Source organism: Mytilus galloprovincialis, chromosome 2 (genome assembly GCF_965363235.1).
Source record: "Mytilus galloprovincialis chromosome 2, xbMytGall1.hap1.1, whole genome shotgun sequence".
Lineage (NCBI taxonomy): Eukaryota > Metazoa > Mollusca > Bivalvia > Mytilida > Mytilidae > Mytilus > Mytilus galloprovincialis.
The window spans coordinates 106,641,055-106,662,288 of NC_134839.1; the positions used below are offsets into that span (position 1 = coordinate 106,641,055).

A 21,234-nucleotide genomic window follows, 5' to 3' on the forward strand; every position below is an offset into this window, starting at 1 on the left:
ATAAAATGAATTATGTTATGAAAGGTGGTAGCTGTTTATAGCACTATGTCAACTTTTTTGTTTTGACATTTGACAATTCTGCCATCGGTGGCCTAAATTTCAAAATGGCAGGTGCAATTTTTTAAATGCAGATGTTAATGAATTAATTTTAACATTTTTTTTATACGAAGATGAATTTTCTATCGCTTTGGATTGTATTTATTCCCGTTATTCGTAACGGTTTCACAGACGATGACATTCCGAATACAACAGTGTTCCCTACGTCTACATTACGAAGGTAAGGAAAAATATCTTTTTTATATAAATTCTAGATTTTTATAAGTGAAGAAAAGAAATTTATATATATCAAACCCATATAACTATATCAAAACAATAGTAAAGAACAATTTCTTATATTAAATTGTCGCATGGTTATCTTCAATCAAAAATTGACAAATAATTGGATTACTTTTCCTTTCTTATTGTTAATTTTCCTTTCATTGATGTTGATAATCCATTGGCTTTTTCTATTTGGGGTTTATTTTGCAGTTAATTCATTTCAGTTCAAATGTACTATTTCTGTGCTTTTAACTGGTTACTTTTCTACAATTAAAGAACTTTATTTTTTTTAACTTTTGTAACAAAGCATATGAAGATAATAAGATTGTTTATTGTAAATTCAGAAATTATTGCGAGGTTTACTAATACGAATAATGCGACTGGGTAGCGACCGCAATAATAAGAACTCATATTCTGATATTTGATACATATATCTGTATGCAGCATAAATTTTCCTGAAATTGCAATAACAAATCTACATTTATGTCCAGTCCTCAAAAATCCCAATAATATTGGGGATAATGAATCTGTTCAAAGTTTAATTTTTCTACACTATATACCACTTTACCTCATATTTTCATTAAGAAATTATTCACACACCTAATGAAATGGGCAGGTTAGGGGAGGGTTGGCATCCCGCTAACATGTTTAACCCCGCCACATTATTTATGTATGTGCCTGTCCCAAGTCAGGAGCCTGTATTTTAGTGGTTTTATGTATTGCATATTTGTTTTACCTTTTTTTTTTATATAAGTAAGGCCGTTAGTTTTCTCGTTTGAATTGTTTTACATTGTCATATCGGGGCCTTTGATAGCGGACTATGCGGTATGGACTTTGTTAAATGTTGAAGGCCGTTCGGTGACCTATAGTTGTTAATGTCTGTGTCATTTTGGTCTCTTGGGGACAGTTGTCTCATTGGCAATCATACCACATCTTCTTTTTTATATTTAAAAGTTAGAATGCGAATATATATATATATATATATATATGTTCAAACTCTTTTAGATCATTTTTAAGTAACTACAAACAAAAAAACTATGTCAATTGGGAATGCTTTGATACAATAACTGCCCTTGAATATTTACTAGATAACTTTTTTGTTCGCTTTGGAGATTCCGTGTATCGTCAAATTATCGGAATTCCAAAGGGAACAACTGTGTACCACTTATTGTGGACCTGTATTGCTATGAGTTACAATGTATGATTAAATTCAGCAAAGACCTATCGAAACAACATCTGATACAAAAATTTAATAATAATTTCAGATATTTGGATGATATATTGGCTCACAATAATGCCGAATTCAGTATGTACATGAAAGATACTTATCCTCTTGAACTAACTTTAGATAAAGATAATACTAACAATGAACACTGTCCTTTCCTGTATCTTGATATTCATACCATTAACGGGAAGCTTAATACCAATATAATTTTTAAAGATTTGATTTGTCATTTCCTATAGTTTAAAAATATCCATTTTTAGATGGTGAAGTTCCCTTGTTACCATGTTAAAGTTTATATATCTCAATAGTTATCAAAAGTACCAGGATTATAATTTAGTACGCCAGACGCGCGTTTCGTCTACATAAGACTCATCGGTGACGTTCATATCAAAACATCCATAAAGCCAAACAAATAGAAAGTTGAAGAGCATTGAGGATCCAAAATTCCAAAATGTTGTGCCAAATACGGCTAAGGTAATCTATACCTGGGATAAGAAAAATCCTTAGTTTTTCGAAAAATTCATAGTTTTGTAAACAGGAAATTTATAAAATGACCACATTATTGATATTCATGCCAACACCGAAGTGTTGACTACTGGGCTGTTGATACCCTCGGGGACGAAACGTCCACCAGCAGTGGCATCGACCCAGTGGTGTAAATAGTTATCAAAAGTACCAGGATTATAATTTAGTACGCCAGACCCGCGTTTCGTCTACATAAGACTCATCAGTGACGCTCATATCAAAACATCCATAAAGCCAAACAAATAGAAAGTTGAAGAGCATTGGGATCCAAAATTCCAAAAAGTTGTTCCAAATACGGCTAAGGTAATCTATGCCTGGGATAAGAAAAATCCTTAGTTTTTCGAAAAATTCATAGTTTTGTAAACAGGAAATTTATATAATGACCACATTATTGATATTCATGCCAACACCGAAGTGTTGACTACTGGGCTGGTGATACCCTCGGGGACGAAACGTCCACCAGCAGTGGCATCGACCCAGTGGTGTAAATAGTTATCAAAAGTACCAGGATTATAATTTAGTACGCCAGACGCGCGTTTCGTCTACATAAGATTCATCAGTGACGCTCATATCAAAACATTCATAAAGCCAAACAAATAGAAAGTTGAAGAGCATTGGGGATCCAATATTCCAAAAAGTTGTGCCAAATACGGCTAAGGTAATCTATGCCTGGGATAAGAAAAATCCTTAGTTTTTCGAAAAATTCATAGTTTTGTAAACAGGAAATTTATAAAATGACCACATTATTGATATTCATGCCAACACCGAAGTGTTGACTCAAACTCAAAAACTCAACTTGTACGATTCGCTCGTGTATTTAACAACGTATTAGATTTTAGCGAAAGAAATCTATTACTGAAAAATTATTACTACAGGGTTTGCGACATTATAACAAGTCAAACCATTTACTAAATTTATCATCTGTTCAAAGACATCATTCGTAAATATAAATTAACATCCAGAAGTCGTTTACGTTCAGGTATATCACATCGATTATTTTATGGTTATATTCTTTACAAGGCACAAAAAGGCCTCAAAAGCTAATACAACCTTTAAATAGACTAAATAAGTGAAAATACGATACTGGTGTTAGGTCATTAAAGAAAGTATATTTTGGCTTTATTATTGATTCACTTGATAGGGTCTTTGCATTGGAAATACACACATTTATTCAAAAACAATTTAAAACAACTATGGACAATCAAAATGACAAAACACATATGATATACAACAACACACGACAACCATCGATTTGTAACCTCTAAGCTGTCTTGTGACATGTACATGCAGAATGCAGCGGGGTTAAACATGTGTGCGGGCGCCTAACCCCTTATCCCGTGAAAGCAGAACATACGAACAAACTTTTAAAATAACTTGAAAACGGTATGACTCATTTATGAGACATAAAGTAAACAAAAAACAACTAAAACAAATAAATCAGACACAGATTACCGACATTGGAGTACTCGCAGTTGCTTAAGCAATTTCAACGCCAAAAACAACAAATACAACGATCATTTATCCAATTAAGACTAAAATAGCAATCAGTCCTCATCCAGTGGATTAAGTATAAAATAAAGACATTATTAACAGCCAGAGAAAAACATGATCTTGTGAAATGTCGAAAATATATGCATCTAGTTTATCTACAGAATGTAGGACCTCAAATGTTTATAGCTATATATCTATTATATATAGTTATGCTTTATTTATTCATAACAAAATCAATGTTTGTACCTTAAAACAATATTTAAAATCTGTTACAATAATTAAGTTGATAATCTTATTGAATCCATTTAAATGATCCACGTTTCATATATAAATGTACGAGCTCAAAAAAATCACTACATTCAAACTCGTTTTTCGTTTATTGTTTTGTAATAATTTAGACCGTTAGTAATCTCATTTGATTTTCACTGTTTATAATTTATAGTCCTTTCGATACTTCTACCATCGATTCAATACCGTAACTGGTTGACTGTCAGTTCCTTGGTGTACTTTTCATTCATACAACTACCATCGATTCAATGTCGTTGCATGGGTTGACTGTCAGTTCCTGGATGTACTTTTTATTCATACAACTACCATCGATTCAAAGTCGTTACACGGGTTGATTGTTAGTTCCTGGGTGTACTTTTCATTCATACAACTACCATCGATTCAATGTCGTTACATGAGTTGATTGTCAGTTCCTGGGTGTACTTTTTATTCATACAACTACCATCAATTCAATGTCGTTACACAGGTTGATTGTCAGTTCCTGTGTGTACTTTTCGTTCATACAAATACCATGGATTCAATGTCGTTACACGGTTGATTGTCAGGTCCTGGGTGTACTTTTCATTCATACAAATACTATTTAGTGAATGCCGATGCTGTTTGACTGTCAGTTCCTTGGTGTAATTTTCATTCATACAACTACCATCGATTCAATGTCGTTACACGGATTGACTGTCAGTTCCTGGATGTACTTTTTATTCATACCACTACCATCGGTTCAAAGTCGTTACACGAGTTGATTGTTAGTTCCTGGGTGTACTTTTCATTCATACAACTACAATCGATTCAATGTCGTTACATGAGTTGATTGTCAGTTCCTGGGTGTACTTATTATTCATACAACTACCATCGATTCAATGTCGTTACACGGGTTGACTGTCAGTTCCTGTGTGTACTTTTCATTCATACAAATACCATCGATTCAATGTCGTTACATGAGTTGATTGTCAGTCCCTGGGTGTACTTTTCATTCATACAAGTACCATCGATTCAATGTCGTTACACGGGTTGATTGTCAGTTCCTTGGTGTAATTTTCATTCATACAACTACCATCGATTCAATGTCGTTACACGGGTTGACCGTCAGTTCCTGTGTGTATTTTCATTCATACAACTACCATCGATTCAATGTCGTTACACGAGTTGATTGTCTTTTCCTGGTTGTACTTTTCATTCATACAACTACCATCGATTCAATGTCGTTACACGGATTGACTGTCAGTTCCTTGGTGTACGTTTCATTCATACAACTACCATCGATTCAATGTCGTTGCATGGGTTGACTGTCAGTTCCTGGATGTACTTTTTATTCATACAACTACCATCGATTCAAAGTCGTTACACGGGTTGATTGTTAGTTCCTGGGTGTACTTTTCATTCATACAACTACCATCGATTCAATGTCGTTACATGAGTTGATTGTCAGTTCCTGGGTGTACTTTTTATTCATACAACTACCATCGATTCAATGTCGTTACACAGGTTGATTGTCAGTTCCTGTGTGTACTTTTCATTCATACAAATACCATGGATTCAATGTCGTTACACGGTTGATTGTCAGGTCCTGGGTGTACTTTTCATTCATACAAATACTATTTAGTGAATGCCGATGCTGTTTGACTGTCAGTTCCTTGGTGTAATTTTCATTCATACAACTACCATCGATTCAATGTCGTTACACGGATTGACTGTCAGTTCCTGGATGTACTTTTTATTCATACCACTACCATCGGTTCAAAGTCGTTACACGAGTTGATTGTTAGTTCCTGGGTGTACTTTTCATTCATACAACTACAATCGATTCAATGTCGTTACATGAGTTGATTGTCAGTTCCTGGGTGTACTTATTATTCATACAACTACCATCGATTCAATGTCGTTACACGGGTTGACTGTCAGTTCCTGTGTGTACTTTTCATTCATACAAATACCATCGATTCAATGTCGTTACATGAGTTGATTGTCAGTCCCTGGGTGTACTTTTCATTCATACAAGTACCATCGATTCAATGTCGTTACACGGGTTGATTGTCAGTTCCTTGGTGTAATTTTCATTCATACAACTACCATCGATTCAATGTCGTTACACGGGTTGACCGTCAGTTCCTGTGTGTATTTTCATTCATACAACTACCATCGATTCAATGTCGTTACACGAGTTGATTGTCTTTTCCTGGTTGTACTTTTCATTCATACAACTACCATCGATTCAATGTCGTTACACGGATTGACTGTCAGTTCCTGTGTGTACTTTTCATTCATACAAATACTATTGAGTCAATGCCGATACTGTTTGACTGTCAGTTCCTGGTTGTACTTTTTATTTATACAACTACCATCGATTCAATGTCGTTACACGGGTTGATTGTCAGTTCCTGGGTGTACTTTTCATTTATACAACTACCATCGATTCAATGTCGTTACACGGGTTGATTGTCTGTTCCTGGTTGTACTTTTCATTCATACAACTATCATCGATTCAATGTCATTACACAGTTCCTGGATGTACTTTTCATTTCTACAAATACCATCGATTCAATATTCACACTACTACCATCGAGTCAATACCGTTACTAATGGGATGTCAGTTCCTGTGTGTACTTTTATTCATACAACTACCATCGATTCAATACCGTTATTGGTTTTGAATGATATTTCCTGTGTGTACTTTTTATTCATACTATTATCATTGAGTCAATACCGTTACCGATATACTGTAATTTGCTGGGAGTACTATCCATTCATTACATCGAGTCAATACCGTTACTGGTTTACAGACATTCTAGGATAGGGGTGGAATTATGCATTCATGTACTACCATTAAGTCAATACCGTTACCGGTAGACTGTCTGTCCTAGGGTGTACCATACATCCATTCTACTATCAGCGAGTCGATGCATTTATACTGTCCGCTTTTGTTAACAGTAGCAGGTGCATTAGAACTGGCATATTCTAAATGATTGTATTTTATTTTTCATTACAATGTATTCAAACTATTTTAAGGTTGAAGTTTAACTTAATAATGACATATGTCTAAAAGAGAAAAACTGATATATACTAATCCTAAAATATTGTAAACTTGTTGATCCTATTTTTTTTTATCGGTAAGATATTGATTTTGTTATCAATAAATTAAAATATAATTATACAGCTAATAGCATTTACGGTTCCACATTCTGCCAATATTTAGTTAATTTTTGGCATTACACAAGACTATTTTTTCTCTGACTTTTTGATACGTCTTTACACTAAATCCATTAGATTTGAACTTATTAATATGTTATTCTTTTCATTAGTTGTTATAGGCTTTGTATTGCAGTCTTGTTATGTAATGCTGTCATTTTAATGTTATATCAAACATTGCCATGAAAGCGGGAGGTTTGGCATTCCACAAAACCAGGTTCACCACACCATGTTTTTCTTAAAATGTCCTGTACCAAGTCAGGAAAATGGCCATTGTTATATTATATATTGTTCGTTTCTGTGTGTGTTACATTTTAATGTTGTGTTTTTGTTGTGTCGTTGCTATCCTCTTATATTTGATGCGTTTCCCTCAGTTTTAGTTTGTAACCCCGATTTTTTTTTTCAATCGATTTATGAGTTTCGAACAGCGGTATACTACTGTTGCATTATTTTTGAACTACATTGTAGTTTTAGTTACTGTGAGTACTCCAGATCGGTTCTTTGTGTCTTAAGACTTTTTATACCTTTTGTCAATCTGACGAAGTTTTTTTTTCTTATGTTGTACTGTTACGTCCTTTTCCCAGTTAAGGAGGGGAGCATGTTTTCAGTGGGAACAATCTTTTTCCCAGATAAGGAGGCGAGAATATTTTCAACGGTACAATCATTTCCCCTTTCCATCTACTGCTTTATTGACTGCTCAATCAATCAAATTATTGTTTAACTTGTATTTTCTTTCTCAATCTTTCTTTTTTATGAAAGGCTGGATAATCATTTGTTATGTATCAAAATTTGCAATATTAATTGTTATTTCTATTACAGAATTCGGAATCATAGATTATCCATGTTACGAAGTTACGTTCTAGAAAGTCTGGGCTTTTCCTCGCCACCTCGAATAACCCATCGACAAAACGTAATGGCCGTTTTAAACGAATATCAAAATAGAAGAATAGTTCAAAGTAGATGCTATTTACCGTCATGTAAGTATAGAGTTTTCAAACTTATTTTTTTAAGTAAATCAAAGATGAAACTGCTGAATCTCAAAATTAAGTGGTTATTTGTATAAGTTATACTTGGCAAAGAACAACCCACACTGATAGGCTTTGATGAATGATCGATTCCATATTGCTTACCCAAAATAATTGGAAAAGAATGTGACCGAGGAAAATATCCGTTTTTAAGGAAACGCATATTTATTTGTAGTGTAAGGGTAAAACTTACTTGTGTTATATTTGAAACGGTACGGCATGTTGTCGAAACATAACTTGTAAATTTTAAATGTCGCATTGGGGAAAATACAGACAAAAAAGTTAAACTAAAATATAAAGTAGGCGTTTGACAATGAATAGGTGGACAGCTCTGTGTCAATGTGTCTGACTTTCCTATGTTACAGGTTCTATTTCCAACAGAATTAATTTGACAATGTGGATGGATACAAATGCCAATGAAATGAACCTGTATTTTGATGTTATTACCTCTGATGTTAATAGTGATGAACAAATTATAAATGCAACTTTAAAATTGCGGGTAAAACCAAGACCAGGTGAGATATGAATAAATTTGAATTCAATATATCAAACGTACTTCAAAATCTACACATAATGTAATCCAGTGGTTGTCCTTGGTTGCTTTCTGTCATAATAGCTCATCGTTTATTGTTGTAATTTAAAGCAGGGCGTCAGTTTTCCCTCTAGAATTGTCTTACATTTTATCATCTTTGGACTTTTATAGCTTTTTATAAGGGTTAGCTCATTATTGAAGGACGTGCGGTATCATGTAATTGATTATATCTTTGCCTTTTGTATTTATCCACCAGTTGTCTAATTGGTACTTATATCACATTTCATTATATTATATAAGATATTGTTGTAAAGCATCATGTTTCAAGGATCATTCTGATTCAAACAAAAACTTTTCTGAAACTGACTTTATCAAGATCCTTCATTTGTTTATTGGCAACATATTTGTTACGTTCGGAGGATGTGTTTTTCAACAGACTATCGGCTTTCCAATGGAAACCAATTGTGCCCCTCTTTTTGCCGACATGTTTCTTTATTAGTATGAGGCTGACTTCATACAGGAACTAGTTAGTTAGCAATATCCATTAACTCTACTTTCTGCTATATAGATAATGTTCTTTCACTTAATTCAAAATTTGGTGACTATGTTGAACGCATCTATCCCATCGAACAAGAGATAAAGGATACAACAGATACAGTTAAGTCGGCCTCATATCTTAACTTACATCTAGAAATTACAATGTGAGTCGGTTGAAAACAAAACTTTACGATAAAAGAGATGATTTCAGCTTTCCAATTGTGAACTTTCCATTTCTAAGTAGCAACATTCCAGCAGCACCTGCATACGGGGTATATATCTCCCATTTGATACGATATTCCCGTGCTTGCATTTCCTATCATGATTTTCTTGAAAGAGGGTTGCTGCTCACAAGGAAACTATTAAACCAAGAGTTCCAAATAGTGAAGTTGAAATCATCCCTTCGTAAATTTTACGGACGCCATCACGAGTTGGTTAACCGTTATGGAATAACCGTTTCACAAATGATATCGGATATGTTTGTTTACGTCATAACTACAATATCCTTCCTTTTCATGAATGTGACCTAACAAATTATACTATTTACCGGATTTGTTATAACAGGAGCAACACAACGGGTGCCACATGTGGAGCAGGATCTGCTTACCCTTCTGGAGCACCTGAGATCACCCCTAGTTTTTGGTGGGGTTCGTGTTGCTTATTCTTTAGTTTTGTATGTTGTGTCATGTGTACTATTTTTTGTCTTTTTCATTTTTAACCATGGCGTTGTCAGTTTATTTTCGATTTATGAGTTTGACTGTCCCTCTGGTATCTTTCGTCCCTCTTTTACAAGACATTATAAAGCATTCCTTTGAGCATTCTAATATACAATACTGTACAACAGTGTCTGATAAATCTGCAATATTCATTTTATTATCATTAAGTTTTACCCAACCCAATAAGTGAGCCTATATTGCAATCCCCTTGTCCGTTCGTTCGTTTGTCAAACACTTATTTTAGTCACACTTTCCCTAGGAATCACTATAAAGCAGACAACTTCATATTTGGTCAGTATTTTGCCCGTGATGAGTTGTAATGTTACTTTATAAAAGAGGGACGAAAGATACCAAAGGGACAGTAAAACTCATAAATCGAAAATAAACTGACAACGCCATAGCTAAAAATGAAAAAGACAAACAGACAAACAATGTTGCAAGCACTTTTAGGATATATCAGACACCGACTTCCTGGATGTTGATACTTTAAATATTTCAATATGATTAACGAACTTAAGATTTCTCTTCTCACATTTCTTCTGTACTAATGAAGAAAACGTTTTCTTATTTGGACATCAACTTGACACCTCAGTTAAAACTTTTGAGAGTGTTTTGGATTGTGGTACATCCTGATTCGTTGAATTTTTTAGCATGCAAGAAAACAAATATTTTCGTCACGCTTTTCTCAAAATCTACTGATCGAAATGACAACAGTTTTGACAGTGATGAGTTGTGATAAGGGAGCACTTTTTTATAACAGCTTCCTGTTTTCCGATACATCATGTTGTACTAAGAATTATTTGAGGTATGCTTAGTACGACGACGCGTGCATTCTTGTTAAGCTATCTCTAAGCATTAATTAAGCTATCTATATTATTGGTTATATATAAAGTTTGTTCTGCTACAGATAATGTTAGATTTGAATAAATAGAAATATTGGGAGTGTGCCATTGAGACAGAGTTAACAACACAAATTAAAATAAAACAATTTCATATTACAATTTCTCACAGAAATCTTCACTCCAAATGCATTCGAAATTTTTATAGAAATATGCAAACAACAGATCGTTCTTTCCTTTGTGGTGTTTTTTTTTTTTTTTTTTTTTTCATTGGTACTGTCTTATGGGTTGTTGTTAATGTATTCAGTATGTTCCACATGCACTTACCGTGATATTCTCCAATTCAAATGTGCTATTTTCAATTGCCTTGCTAAATAATTTCTAACTTCGATATAAATTCCAAAAATTATTTAAAACAACTAACTTGTATTTCAAATAACGGAATGGTTCACTTTTGATTCACTTTCAATGTTGACATTCTTTTTCTTTTAATGTCTAAACACGACGTATGCATGCGAAGCCAATCTCTAGTTAATGGGTTAAATTGAAGATCACATGAATACGGATTCAATGAGTTTGAATTATTTATTTGCAAGTAAATAATTCATTAGCGATGTTTCTTTTGATATTTTGACAAACACTGACCCGAATTGGCTGCTTAAAGCGAATAATTATTTCACAAACTCGTAGCTAATTGCTTTTTGAATTGTCGCTCTTAAATCATGATATCTTGTCTTTATAAATAAATAATGTCGATTCTATGAGAGTTTCTGATACAGATGAGTCAAGAAATTATCCCTGTATATTCATCTTACTATCCACAAGATCATGGTTTACTATAATGTTCATCACGTTACGGAATATATATGATGTACATTTAATAAGAAACTTGATAGGATAAACGGCAGAAACGGCCTAAGAGGCATGATTTTTTTTTTTTTTTTTTTTTTGCGTCAGCAGATTGAATAGTTTGAGTTTGTATTCCTCTTTACCATTGTAATAAATACTTTTAGTTGTGTTTGTTGTCTCATATACATATCTGATTGAATAGAGTTCTTTTATATTTTTAAGTTCATATTTTGTATTTATCTGTTGTTTTCCCCCAATGGTTAAAGATTTTAATTTGCCTATTCCAATGCACATATCCTAAAAATAAAGGAAACTGTAGTATTAGACCGCTGTTCGAAAGTCATTAATCGAGTGAGAGAAAACAAATCCGAAACTAAAACAGAGTGAAACACATCAACTATAAGAGGAAAGCAACGAAACAGTAGAAACACTAAAGTGCACCAAAAGACCAAACGACAGTGTATCACACACAGAAACGAACAACTGCCATTTTCCTGACTTGTACACGACATTTTAAGAAAAGTTCATATTTTGTATATATCTGTGTATTTTTTTGTTTTCCCACTGGTTAAAGTTTTTAATGTGCTTATTCCAATGCACATATCCCAAATAAAGGCAACAGTAGTATACCGCTGTTCGAAAGTTATAAATCAATTCAGAGAAAACAAATCCGGGTTACAAATTAATTAAACGGAAACACGTCAACTATAAGAGGAAATCAACGAAACAGCAGAAACACTAAAGTGCAAAAAGACCAAACGACAATGTAAGACACACGGAAATTAACCTTAAGATAACAACTGCTATTTTCCTGACTTGTACAGGACACTTAAAGGGGGAATGGTGGGTTGAACCTGGTTTTGTGGCTAGCCAAACCTGGCGCTTTTATGGCAATGTTAAATATAACACTATAACGATAAAATTACATGACAGGACTACAGTACAAATAAATGCAAAAACATTCAAGACAGAGAAATATACAAATAAACAATACAATAATACATTTCGACATGCTTATAGTAACTGTTGTCAAAGGTGACAGGTGGTAATTCAAAACGTCAGACGCGCGTTTCATCTACGTAAGACTCATCAGTGACGCTCAGATCAAAATAGTCAGAAAGACAAACAGGTATAAAGTTAAAGAGCATTAATGACTAAAATTTCAGAAGGTTGTGCCAAATACAGCTAAGGTTATCTATGCCTGAGATAAGAAAATCCTTAGTTTTAAGAACAATTCATACTTTTGCAAACAAGTCTGGGATTGTTAAATGTACATATCCCAATTCAGTTTATTTACTTTTCCTAAGTCTGTTAATGTGCCTATACAAAGTCTGTTACTATGCCTATTCTTAGTTTGTTAATGTATCTGTCCGAAGTCTGTTTATGCACCTTTCCCAATGCAAAAGCTTCGTCAGTTTATATTGTACATATCGCAAGTCAAGAATATCGTCATTCATAATTGGTCTACTAGGATTCCAATTCTGTTAATGCGCATATCTCGAAGTCTGTTAATGTTCATATTTAAAGTTTGTAAATGTGATTGGCTCAAGTCTGGTAATGAACCTATACCAGGTATGTTTATGTACCTTTCCCTAGTCCAAAACGCTGCCAAATGTGTGTATATGCCATTGTATTATATGAATGAATAAAGAAATATCTTACACTGAACATATTTTAAATGCTAAACCTGAAAATTTCGACTATTTATTATCCAGACGTTGTTATTATTAAAGGTGTATGAAGAAGTGATGAAAATGTCATATTTTTGTCAGATATTGTTGTTTGGTGAATATTTAGAACGACCACACGAAAAGCTTTATAGTGAGCCAATAAATCAGTGTGATTAAGTGGTTCTGTTACTTAGAGTGAAAATATGTGTAAGACAACTGTCTTTATATTGATGCTGTCGAATAATTAGTTTATTGATATATCTCTTTTTTGCGTGGTATCCAAACGATTACATATGTTTTACCGTGTTGTTCTGAATTCTGGTGGAAATGTTTAAAATCCCAAAACTATTTCATGTCAATGTTGCACCACCACACATCTCCCTTTTATCCGTATCAGTAAACAGTTAAAGTGTATGATTGGCGTCTGTACAACACGTGTTGGGTATGGAAACCAAGAAGGCATTAAATTCAATTGCGTACGATTCATATGGACCACTATTGTCTTCTTATCTACCTTTACCCGAGTGACTTACAGTCATATTTTAGCAGAATGGAATTATCTTTTGAACTGGATATACAGATAAAGTTTATCATTTGAATCATGTCCGGTGCTCAATAGTTATTGAAGAACATTAAACATCTGGCAGTTTCTAAGGCAACGGCACCCAAATAAGACCGCTACAACTATTAGGCTAACCTTGTCCTAGCTTGACTACTGGTCGGATGTAATCGCTGCTGCTATAGTTATACATTGTTACCTTCAACTCAGTAGTTTATCACTTTCAATAGCTGAAATTCTTTGCAATTTCATAAGTAGACATTTACCCATACTCGGAGGGACCTTTTGTTAGAATTCTGCAGATCAACCTTCGATTGTGTGGAGCTCTTTTTTTGTGGTTTATCCTCGGTTTTTAGCTTGACGTACAAGAGTTTGCCCTCTCTTTTAGTGAGAATTGTTTTAATTTATCGTCTGTTTTGTGTATTGTTGGTTTATTATCGGTCATCGGTGTAGCCCCGGGTTTTAAGTGACTCGTGTTGGTTTACACTAGCCCGATGTTCATGTAACTTGTGCTGGTTTACCCTCGGGTTGTGTGTCTTGCATTGGTTCTCCTTCAGTTTTGGAGTTTGTTTACTCTCAAGTTTTTTATGAACTATGTTGGTTTGACATTCCTTTCTTGTCTTATTTATGTGATGTTTACCCACGGTTTTAGGAACTCATGTTGGTTGACAGTCGGTTTTTAATGTGGGTTTCTTTCGTTTTTTTGTGACTTAAGCTGGTTTACTCTTGTTTTTTTTCTTGGTTTTTTGTCCTAGGTTTCGTGTGACTAATATGTGGGTTTATCAGCATGTTTGTTGGACTTATGCTAGTTCACCGATGGGTTTCATGATGGGACTTGTGTTGGTTTACCATCTGTTGTTGTGTTTTCTTACAGTCAGATTTTCTGTGATTTATGATGATTTGCCTCAGATTTGTGTAATATATATTGGTTTACCCTCGGTTTCTGATGGACTTATGTCACTTTACACTCGGTTATTGTGTGGGTTAACCATCGTGTTTTGTGTAATTTTTCTTGGTTTATTCTCGGTTTCTGTGACACTTGTGACGCTTAACACTCAGTTTTGCGTTGATTTAAGTTCGAGTTTTGTATTAATCATGCAGGCTTACCCTCGTGTTTGGTCGAACTTGTATTGGTTAACTCTTTAGTTGTTTTTTTTTTTTCTTGTATTACGTATTTGCATTACCCTAGGTGATTGTATAATTTATGTAAGTTTGATATATATATATATATATATATATATATATATATATATATATATATATATATATATATATATAAAAGTCTATAAAAACGACCAACCAGCAAATTTACTATGTACCGGATCGTCTAGAATAGGCGATACTATGCAGATAAGGAAAAAATTATATCAGTCTAAAGATTTGCACAACGGTACTGATATAAGATGTTATAATACGAAAAAGTATGAATTACAAAATAAAGCACAGAAAATGATTAGAATGATTAAAGTACATTTAAACAAAATGTTTTCGTATTATAACATCTTATATCAGTACCGTTGTGCAAATCTTTAGACTGATATATATATATATATATATATATATATATATATATATATATATATATATATATATATATATATATGAAATAAAATTGATCAGGAGTTGTCTCCCATAGACCTAGAACTATAAAGAATTATGTAATTTCTCCAAGTCACAGTGGCACCCATAACAACTATGTTTTGTCAATAACTTGGTTTATATCAGTTTAATTAGTGTAAATGTGTATTCATGTAGTTTTTTGTTTAAATGTACTTTAATCATTCTAATCATTTTCTGTGCTTTATTTTGTAATTCATTTGATTGTATAGCTCAAATTTTGGGCACCATGATTGGTTAATAAAAATTATCTATCTATCTACCTCGGTAAAAACTTGAGTCAATATGATTTTTCATCAATTTATCTGGCTACATGAGGAAAAGATATAAAGTTTACAAATAAGGAATCGATATTTCTGCGATTTCAGTTTGAATGATCAACTTATCGAGATTTTTTAAATAATAAAACGCTCTACTTTTGTGTAGTTTAAATTTTATCTTATTCCTTCGTTTCAACAACAACTTTCAATACTGGTATTAGAAGAATGTTAAAGTATATGTTCAATAGGTTTTAATACACATAAACATTACCGTTACAAATTAGGCTAGCCTTATTTCACTTTTTCAGTTTGTCTTGACTGTGGTGTTGAACAGGGTGATGAAAGATTCATTGTTACGCCGTATCAGTATGTTAAACCTCTCAGGCGAAAAAGTAAGTATATTGAATAATCTACACTTTCTTCTACGATAATGTTGTGACCGTTTGATCCGTTAAACTTCTTTACCGAATTTGTAATAATCCACACAATGCACCAACCAGTCAGTTCTTTTAACTTAGCACAGGGTCTGTTACTCCTAAAACATCCAATTTTATTTCATCTGCTCGCAAACAACACAGACTCAACTTAAAATCCGAAAAGCTCGGATACTCCGGAAAGATAAACTTGTATATCATAAAAAAAGAGTTATCTGAGACTTAATTTTTCTATAACATCGACTTGTGATTTTAGGAAAAACTAGAATGATGGATGTCAAAATGATACGTTGGTCAGAATCAACATCATGGCTTGCTTTTAATGTAATTGAAGCCGCCAGGGACTGGCTGTCAGAATCAAAGAAAAATAATGGAATTGCAGTCAAAATACAGTCCATGATGGGAGTTATTAATATAACAGAAGTGTTTAGTCCGAATGACTGTGCCGCACATACAGGTAATCTATAACAGAAGTGTTCAGTCCCAATGATTGTGCCGCACATACAAGTAATATACATAACAGAAGTGTTCAGTCCCAATGATTGTGCCGCACATACAGGTAATATACATAACAGAAGTGTTCAGTCCCAATGATTGTGCCGCACATACAGGTAATATACATAACAGAAGTGTTCAGTCCCAATGATTGTGCCGCACATGCTGGTACTTATATTAACAAAAGTGTTCAGTCCCAATCATTGTGCCGCACATACAGGTAATGTATGTAACAGAAGTTTTCAGTTCCAATGAATGTGCCGCACATACATGTCATTTATATAACAGAATGGTTTTTTTCCAAATGAGTGTGCCGCAAAAACAGGTAATCTATATAACAGAAGTGTTTAGTCCAAATGATTGTGCCGCAAGTACAGGTAATCTAAGCTTACTAGATATAGGAAGATGTGGTGTGAGTGCCAATGAGACAACTCTCCATCCAAATAACAATTTAAAAAAGTAAACCATTATAGGTCAATGTACGGCCTGCAACACGGACCATTGGCTTACACCGAACAACAAGCTATAAAGGGCCGCAAAATTACTAGTGTAAAACCATTCAAACGGGAAAACCAACGGTCTAATCTATATAAAAAAAAAACGAGAAACGAGAAACACGTATAAATTACAAACGACAACTACTGTACATCAGATTCCTGACTTAGGACAGGTGCAAACATTTGCAGCGGGATTAAACGTTTTAATGGTACCAAACCTTCTCCCTTTTTCGGAAACAATAGCATAACATCACAACATAGAAAAACACACGATAAAATATTAAATGGCAGGCTTAACTCAATCAAAAAACGTAAATTAATATACTATGAACGAATAAATTTGATATGCGATATCTGAATGTGAATGCACAGTTAATAAAATGTTAGGGACAAACATTCAAGGTAAAAAAGCAAACAAACAAGTCTAAACACAGCCATGGCAAGACACCACTGCGAAATATTTAACCCTTCGAAAATTATCACTTTTGAAAAAAAAACGGTTTTAATAATACAGGTAAATCTTTAAGTTTATACAAATGTAGTAAGTGAAAATTAGAAGATATTCCAAATAATCAAAGCTGGTATATATTGCCAAGTTCCATATTAATATAAAATAACAAAAAAACATTACTAGTATAAACAGTATCAACCATTATGAAATAAAATCTTTCTGCCAGATGGTTGTCTTATTTCCAATTAAACAACTTTTCCTATTTTATATCAATAGTGTCAATACATAGAAGTACAAACATATATATAATGAATTGTTACAAAATTGGGAATACTAGTTTAAACTAGAGGCTCTAAAGAGCCTGTGTCGCTCACCTTGGTCTATGTGAATATTAAACAAAGGAAGCAGATGGATTCATGACAAAATTGTGTTTTGGTGATCGTGATGTGTTTGTACGTCTTACTTTACTTAACATTCTTGATGCTTACAGTTATCTCTATCTATAATGAACTTTGCCCAGTAGTTTCAGTGGAAAATGTTAGTAAAAATTTACAAATTTTATAAAAATTGTTAAAAATTGACTATAAAGGACAATAACTCCTTAGGGGGTCAATTGACAATTTCGGTCATGTTGACTTATTTGTAAATCTTACTTTGCTGTACATTATTGCTGTTTAAAGTTTCTCTCTATCTATAATATTATTCAAGATAATAACCAAAAACAGTAAAATTCCTTAAAATTACCAATTTAGGGAAACAACCCAACAACGGGTTGTCCGATTTATCTGAAAATTTCAGGGCATATAGATTTTGACCTGATAAACAATTTTACCCAAGCCAGATTTGCTCTAAATGCTTTGGTTTTTGAGTTATAAGCCAAAAACTGCATTTTACCCCTATGTCCTATTTTTAGCCATGGCGGCCATCTTGGTTAAATGGCCGGGTCACCGGACACATTTTTTAAACAAGATACCCAAAAGATGATTGTGGCCAAGTTTGGATTAATTTGGCCCAGTAGTTTCAGAGGAGAAGTATTTTGTAAAAGATTACTAATATTTACGAAAAATAATTAAAAATTTACTATAAAGGGCAATAACTCCTAAAGGGGTCAACTGACCATTTCGGTCATGTGACTTATTTGTAAATCTTACTTTGCTGAACATTATTGCTGTTAACAGTTTATCTCTATCTATAATAATATTCAAGATAATAAACCAAAAACAGTAAAATTTCCTTAAAATTACCAATTTAGGGGAAGCAACCCAACAACGGGTTGTCCCATTCATCTGAAAATTTCAGGGCATATAGATTTTGACCTGATAAACAATTTTACCCAAACAGATTTGCTCTAAATGCTTTGGTTTTTGAGTTATAAGCCAAAAACTGCATTGTATCCCTATGTTCTATTTTTAGCCATGGCAGCCATCTTGGTTGGATGGCCGGGTCACCGGACACATTTTTTTAAACTAGATACCCCAAAGATGATTGTGGCCCAGTTTTGATTAATTTGGCTCAGTAGTTTCAGAGGAGAAGATTTTTGTAAAAGATTACTAAGATTTACGAAAAATGGTTAAAATTTACTACAAAGGGGAATAACTCCTAAAGGGTCAACTGACCATTTCGGTCGTGTTGACTTATTTGTAAATCTTACTTTGCTGAACGTTATTGCTGTTTACAGTTTATCTTTATCTATAATAATATTCAAGATAATAACCAAAAACAGCAAAATTTCCTTATAATTACCAATTCAGGGACAGCAACCCAACAACGGGTTGTCTGATTCATCTGAAAATTTCAGGGCAGATAGATCTTGACCTGATAAACAATTTCACCCTGTCAGATTTGCTCTAAATGCTTTGGTTTTTGAGTTATAAGCCAAAAACTGCATTTTACCCCTATGTTCTATTTTTAGCCATGGCGGCCATCTTGGTTGGTTGGCTGGGTCACCGAACACATTTTTTAAACGAGATACCCCAATAATGATTGTGACCAAGTTTGGTTAAATTTGGCCCAGTAGTTTCAGAGGAGAAGATTTTTGTAAAAGTTAACGACGACGGACGACGGACGACGACGCAGGACGACGACAGACGACGGACGCCAAGTGATGAGAAAAGCTCACTTGGCCCTTCGGGCCAGGTGAGCTATAAAATGGAATTACACCTGCTTACATTATAGCGAGCGTTGAGTTATCTTTCTTTCACCTAACTGACTCGAGATCTCCTCTCACTAATAGATTTTATTTTTTGTCTTCTTGGTTATTGGTATGCCCCTATTGCCCCTTTACATTTAGGAGATAAGCTTATCTAATTTATTATGAATTGATAAACAAAAATATTAACCAAACCTGAATGTACGCGATTGACAGCAACCAAAAACAACCACTGCATTACAGGCTTATAACTTTGGACAGATACGTAGAGGGTTCATTTTGTAACGTGTCCTAAGGTATACATATTTATCTCATGATCAGCTAAGTATAGTTTATATAAATAGGATTAACATGTACAATAAATATTGTTGACATACGGATATATGCAGTGGTACAGACATAAAATAATCCGATAGTTTAACTTTAAAGTTATTTAATCGCGCTAGCGTGATGAAGGTAACTGTTGATACGTACAGGATCTGCACTTTTTACAAATATTACTGTTTATGATTAAGGTATTATATGTAGTAATGTTCATTTTTTTTATTTCTAGATATTGACTGCAGCATTGTTGATACTCCGTTTCATTTCCAAGGCACGCCTAACGCTATCTTGGAAATATTCACCGAGAAAAACATATTCAGGTAGAAACTGGTTGAAATATATGACCTTTGATGTATTGTTATTTGTTATTTAATCAATTTTTTTTTTTAATAAATTATGTTCAAATTGTCTAACTGAATAAAGTATGTAGATTTTGATTTACGGTCATACAAATAAAACGAAATTCACAGATATTATATCAATGGTACATAATAAAAAGAGTTAATATCCCCATAGAAATGGACATTTGTGTGGTAATGGATTGAAAAAGTCATTTGTTGTCAGATAACGCAGTTTAATTTCTTTTTGTATGACATTGGGGATGGTGATAATGTAAAACATTTAGATTAAATTAATGAAGTGGAATGATTATCAATGAGACTACTTTGCGCTAGAGACAAAATAACGTAGAAAGTTCGCAACTATAGGCAACTCTGACAACAATGACCGAAACCAAACCTCACATATAAAAAGGCTCCGAAATGACAAATACAAAACCATTAAAAATAGCAAACTAACAGTCTGATGTATGTAAAATAAATAATAAACAAAAACCAAACAGCTACAAACTGACTTGGGAATGGCACATTCAGAAATTAATGTGGTTTAAGATTTTGCTGGCGCCTAACTCTTACCCTAACCTGGGACAGTATTGTCACAATATACCATAAGAACAAACTATGAAAATCAGTTGAAAAAGGGCTCATCAGATCATTGACAATCAATACAAGGAACAAAAAAACACACACACACATATAAAACTAATAAGAGTATAATAGACACAAAACACAGATATAAGAGTACTCTCAGTTACTGAAAGCTTGATCAAAGCTAATAACAACCAATAAAAAATCATGTATCTAAGACTAAAACATCAAACAGTTGAAAACCAAAATACGTTTTATTGTTTTTTACTCGCACATCGTTTTCAATATAATGGAATTTTATGCGACTGGCATATAAGTAAGAGG

General features: G+C 33.5%; 1 protein-coding gene across 1 annotated transcript; it reads left to right on the top strand.

Annotated features, from left to right (window-relative positions):
• Positions 1-12: 12 nt before the first annotated feature.
• On the top strand, positions 13-20,421 carry LOC143065285 (uncharacterized). Its single transcript, XM_076238768.1, has 6 exons — positions 13-277; positions 7,850-8,007; positions 8,421-8,570; positions 15,943-16,026; positions 16,325-16,525; positions 20,214-20,421. The coding sequence occupies exons 1-6, from the start codon at positions 171-173 to the stop codon at positions 20,306-20,308; spliced, it is 795 nt and encodes a 264-aa protein (XP_076094883.1). The 5' UTR covers positions 13-170; the 3' UTR covers positions 20,309-20,421.
• The last annotated feature ends 813 nt before the right edge of the window (positions 20,422-21,234 follow it).

What these genes read in the sequence shown, in the direction of transcription:
- LOC143065285 (XM_076238768.1), top strand. Translation starts at nt 171, where the DNA reads ATGAATTTTCTATCGCTTTGGATTGTATTTATTCCCGTTATTCGTAAC. An exon ending in GCGGGTAAAACCAAGACCAG is followed by an intron (nt 8,571 to 15,942) that starts GTGAGATATGAA and finishes TCACTTTTTCAG; the next exon opens with TTTGTCTTGACTGTGGTGTT. An exon ending in TAAACCTCTCAGGCGAAAAA is followed by an intron (nt 16,027 to 16,324) that starts GTAAGTATATTG and finishes TTGTGATTTTAG; the next exon opens with GAAAAACTAGAATGATGGAT.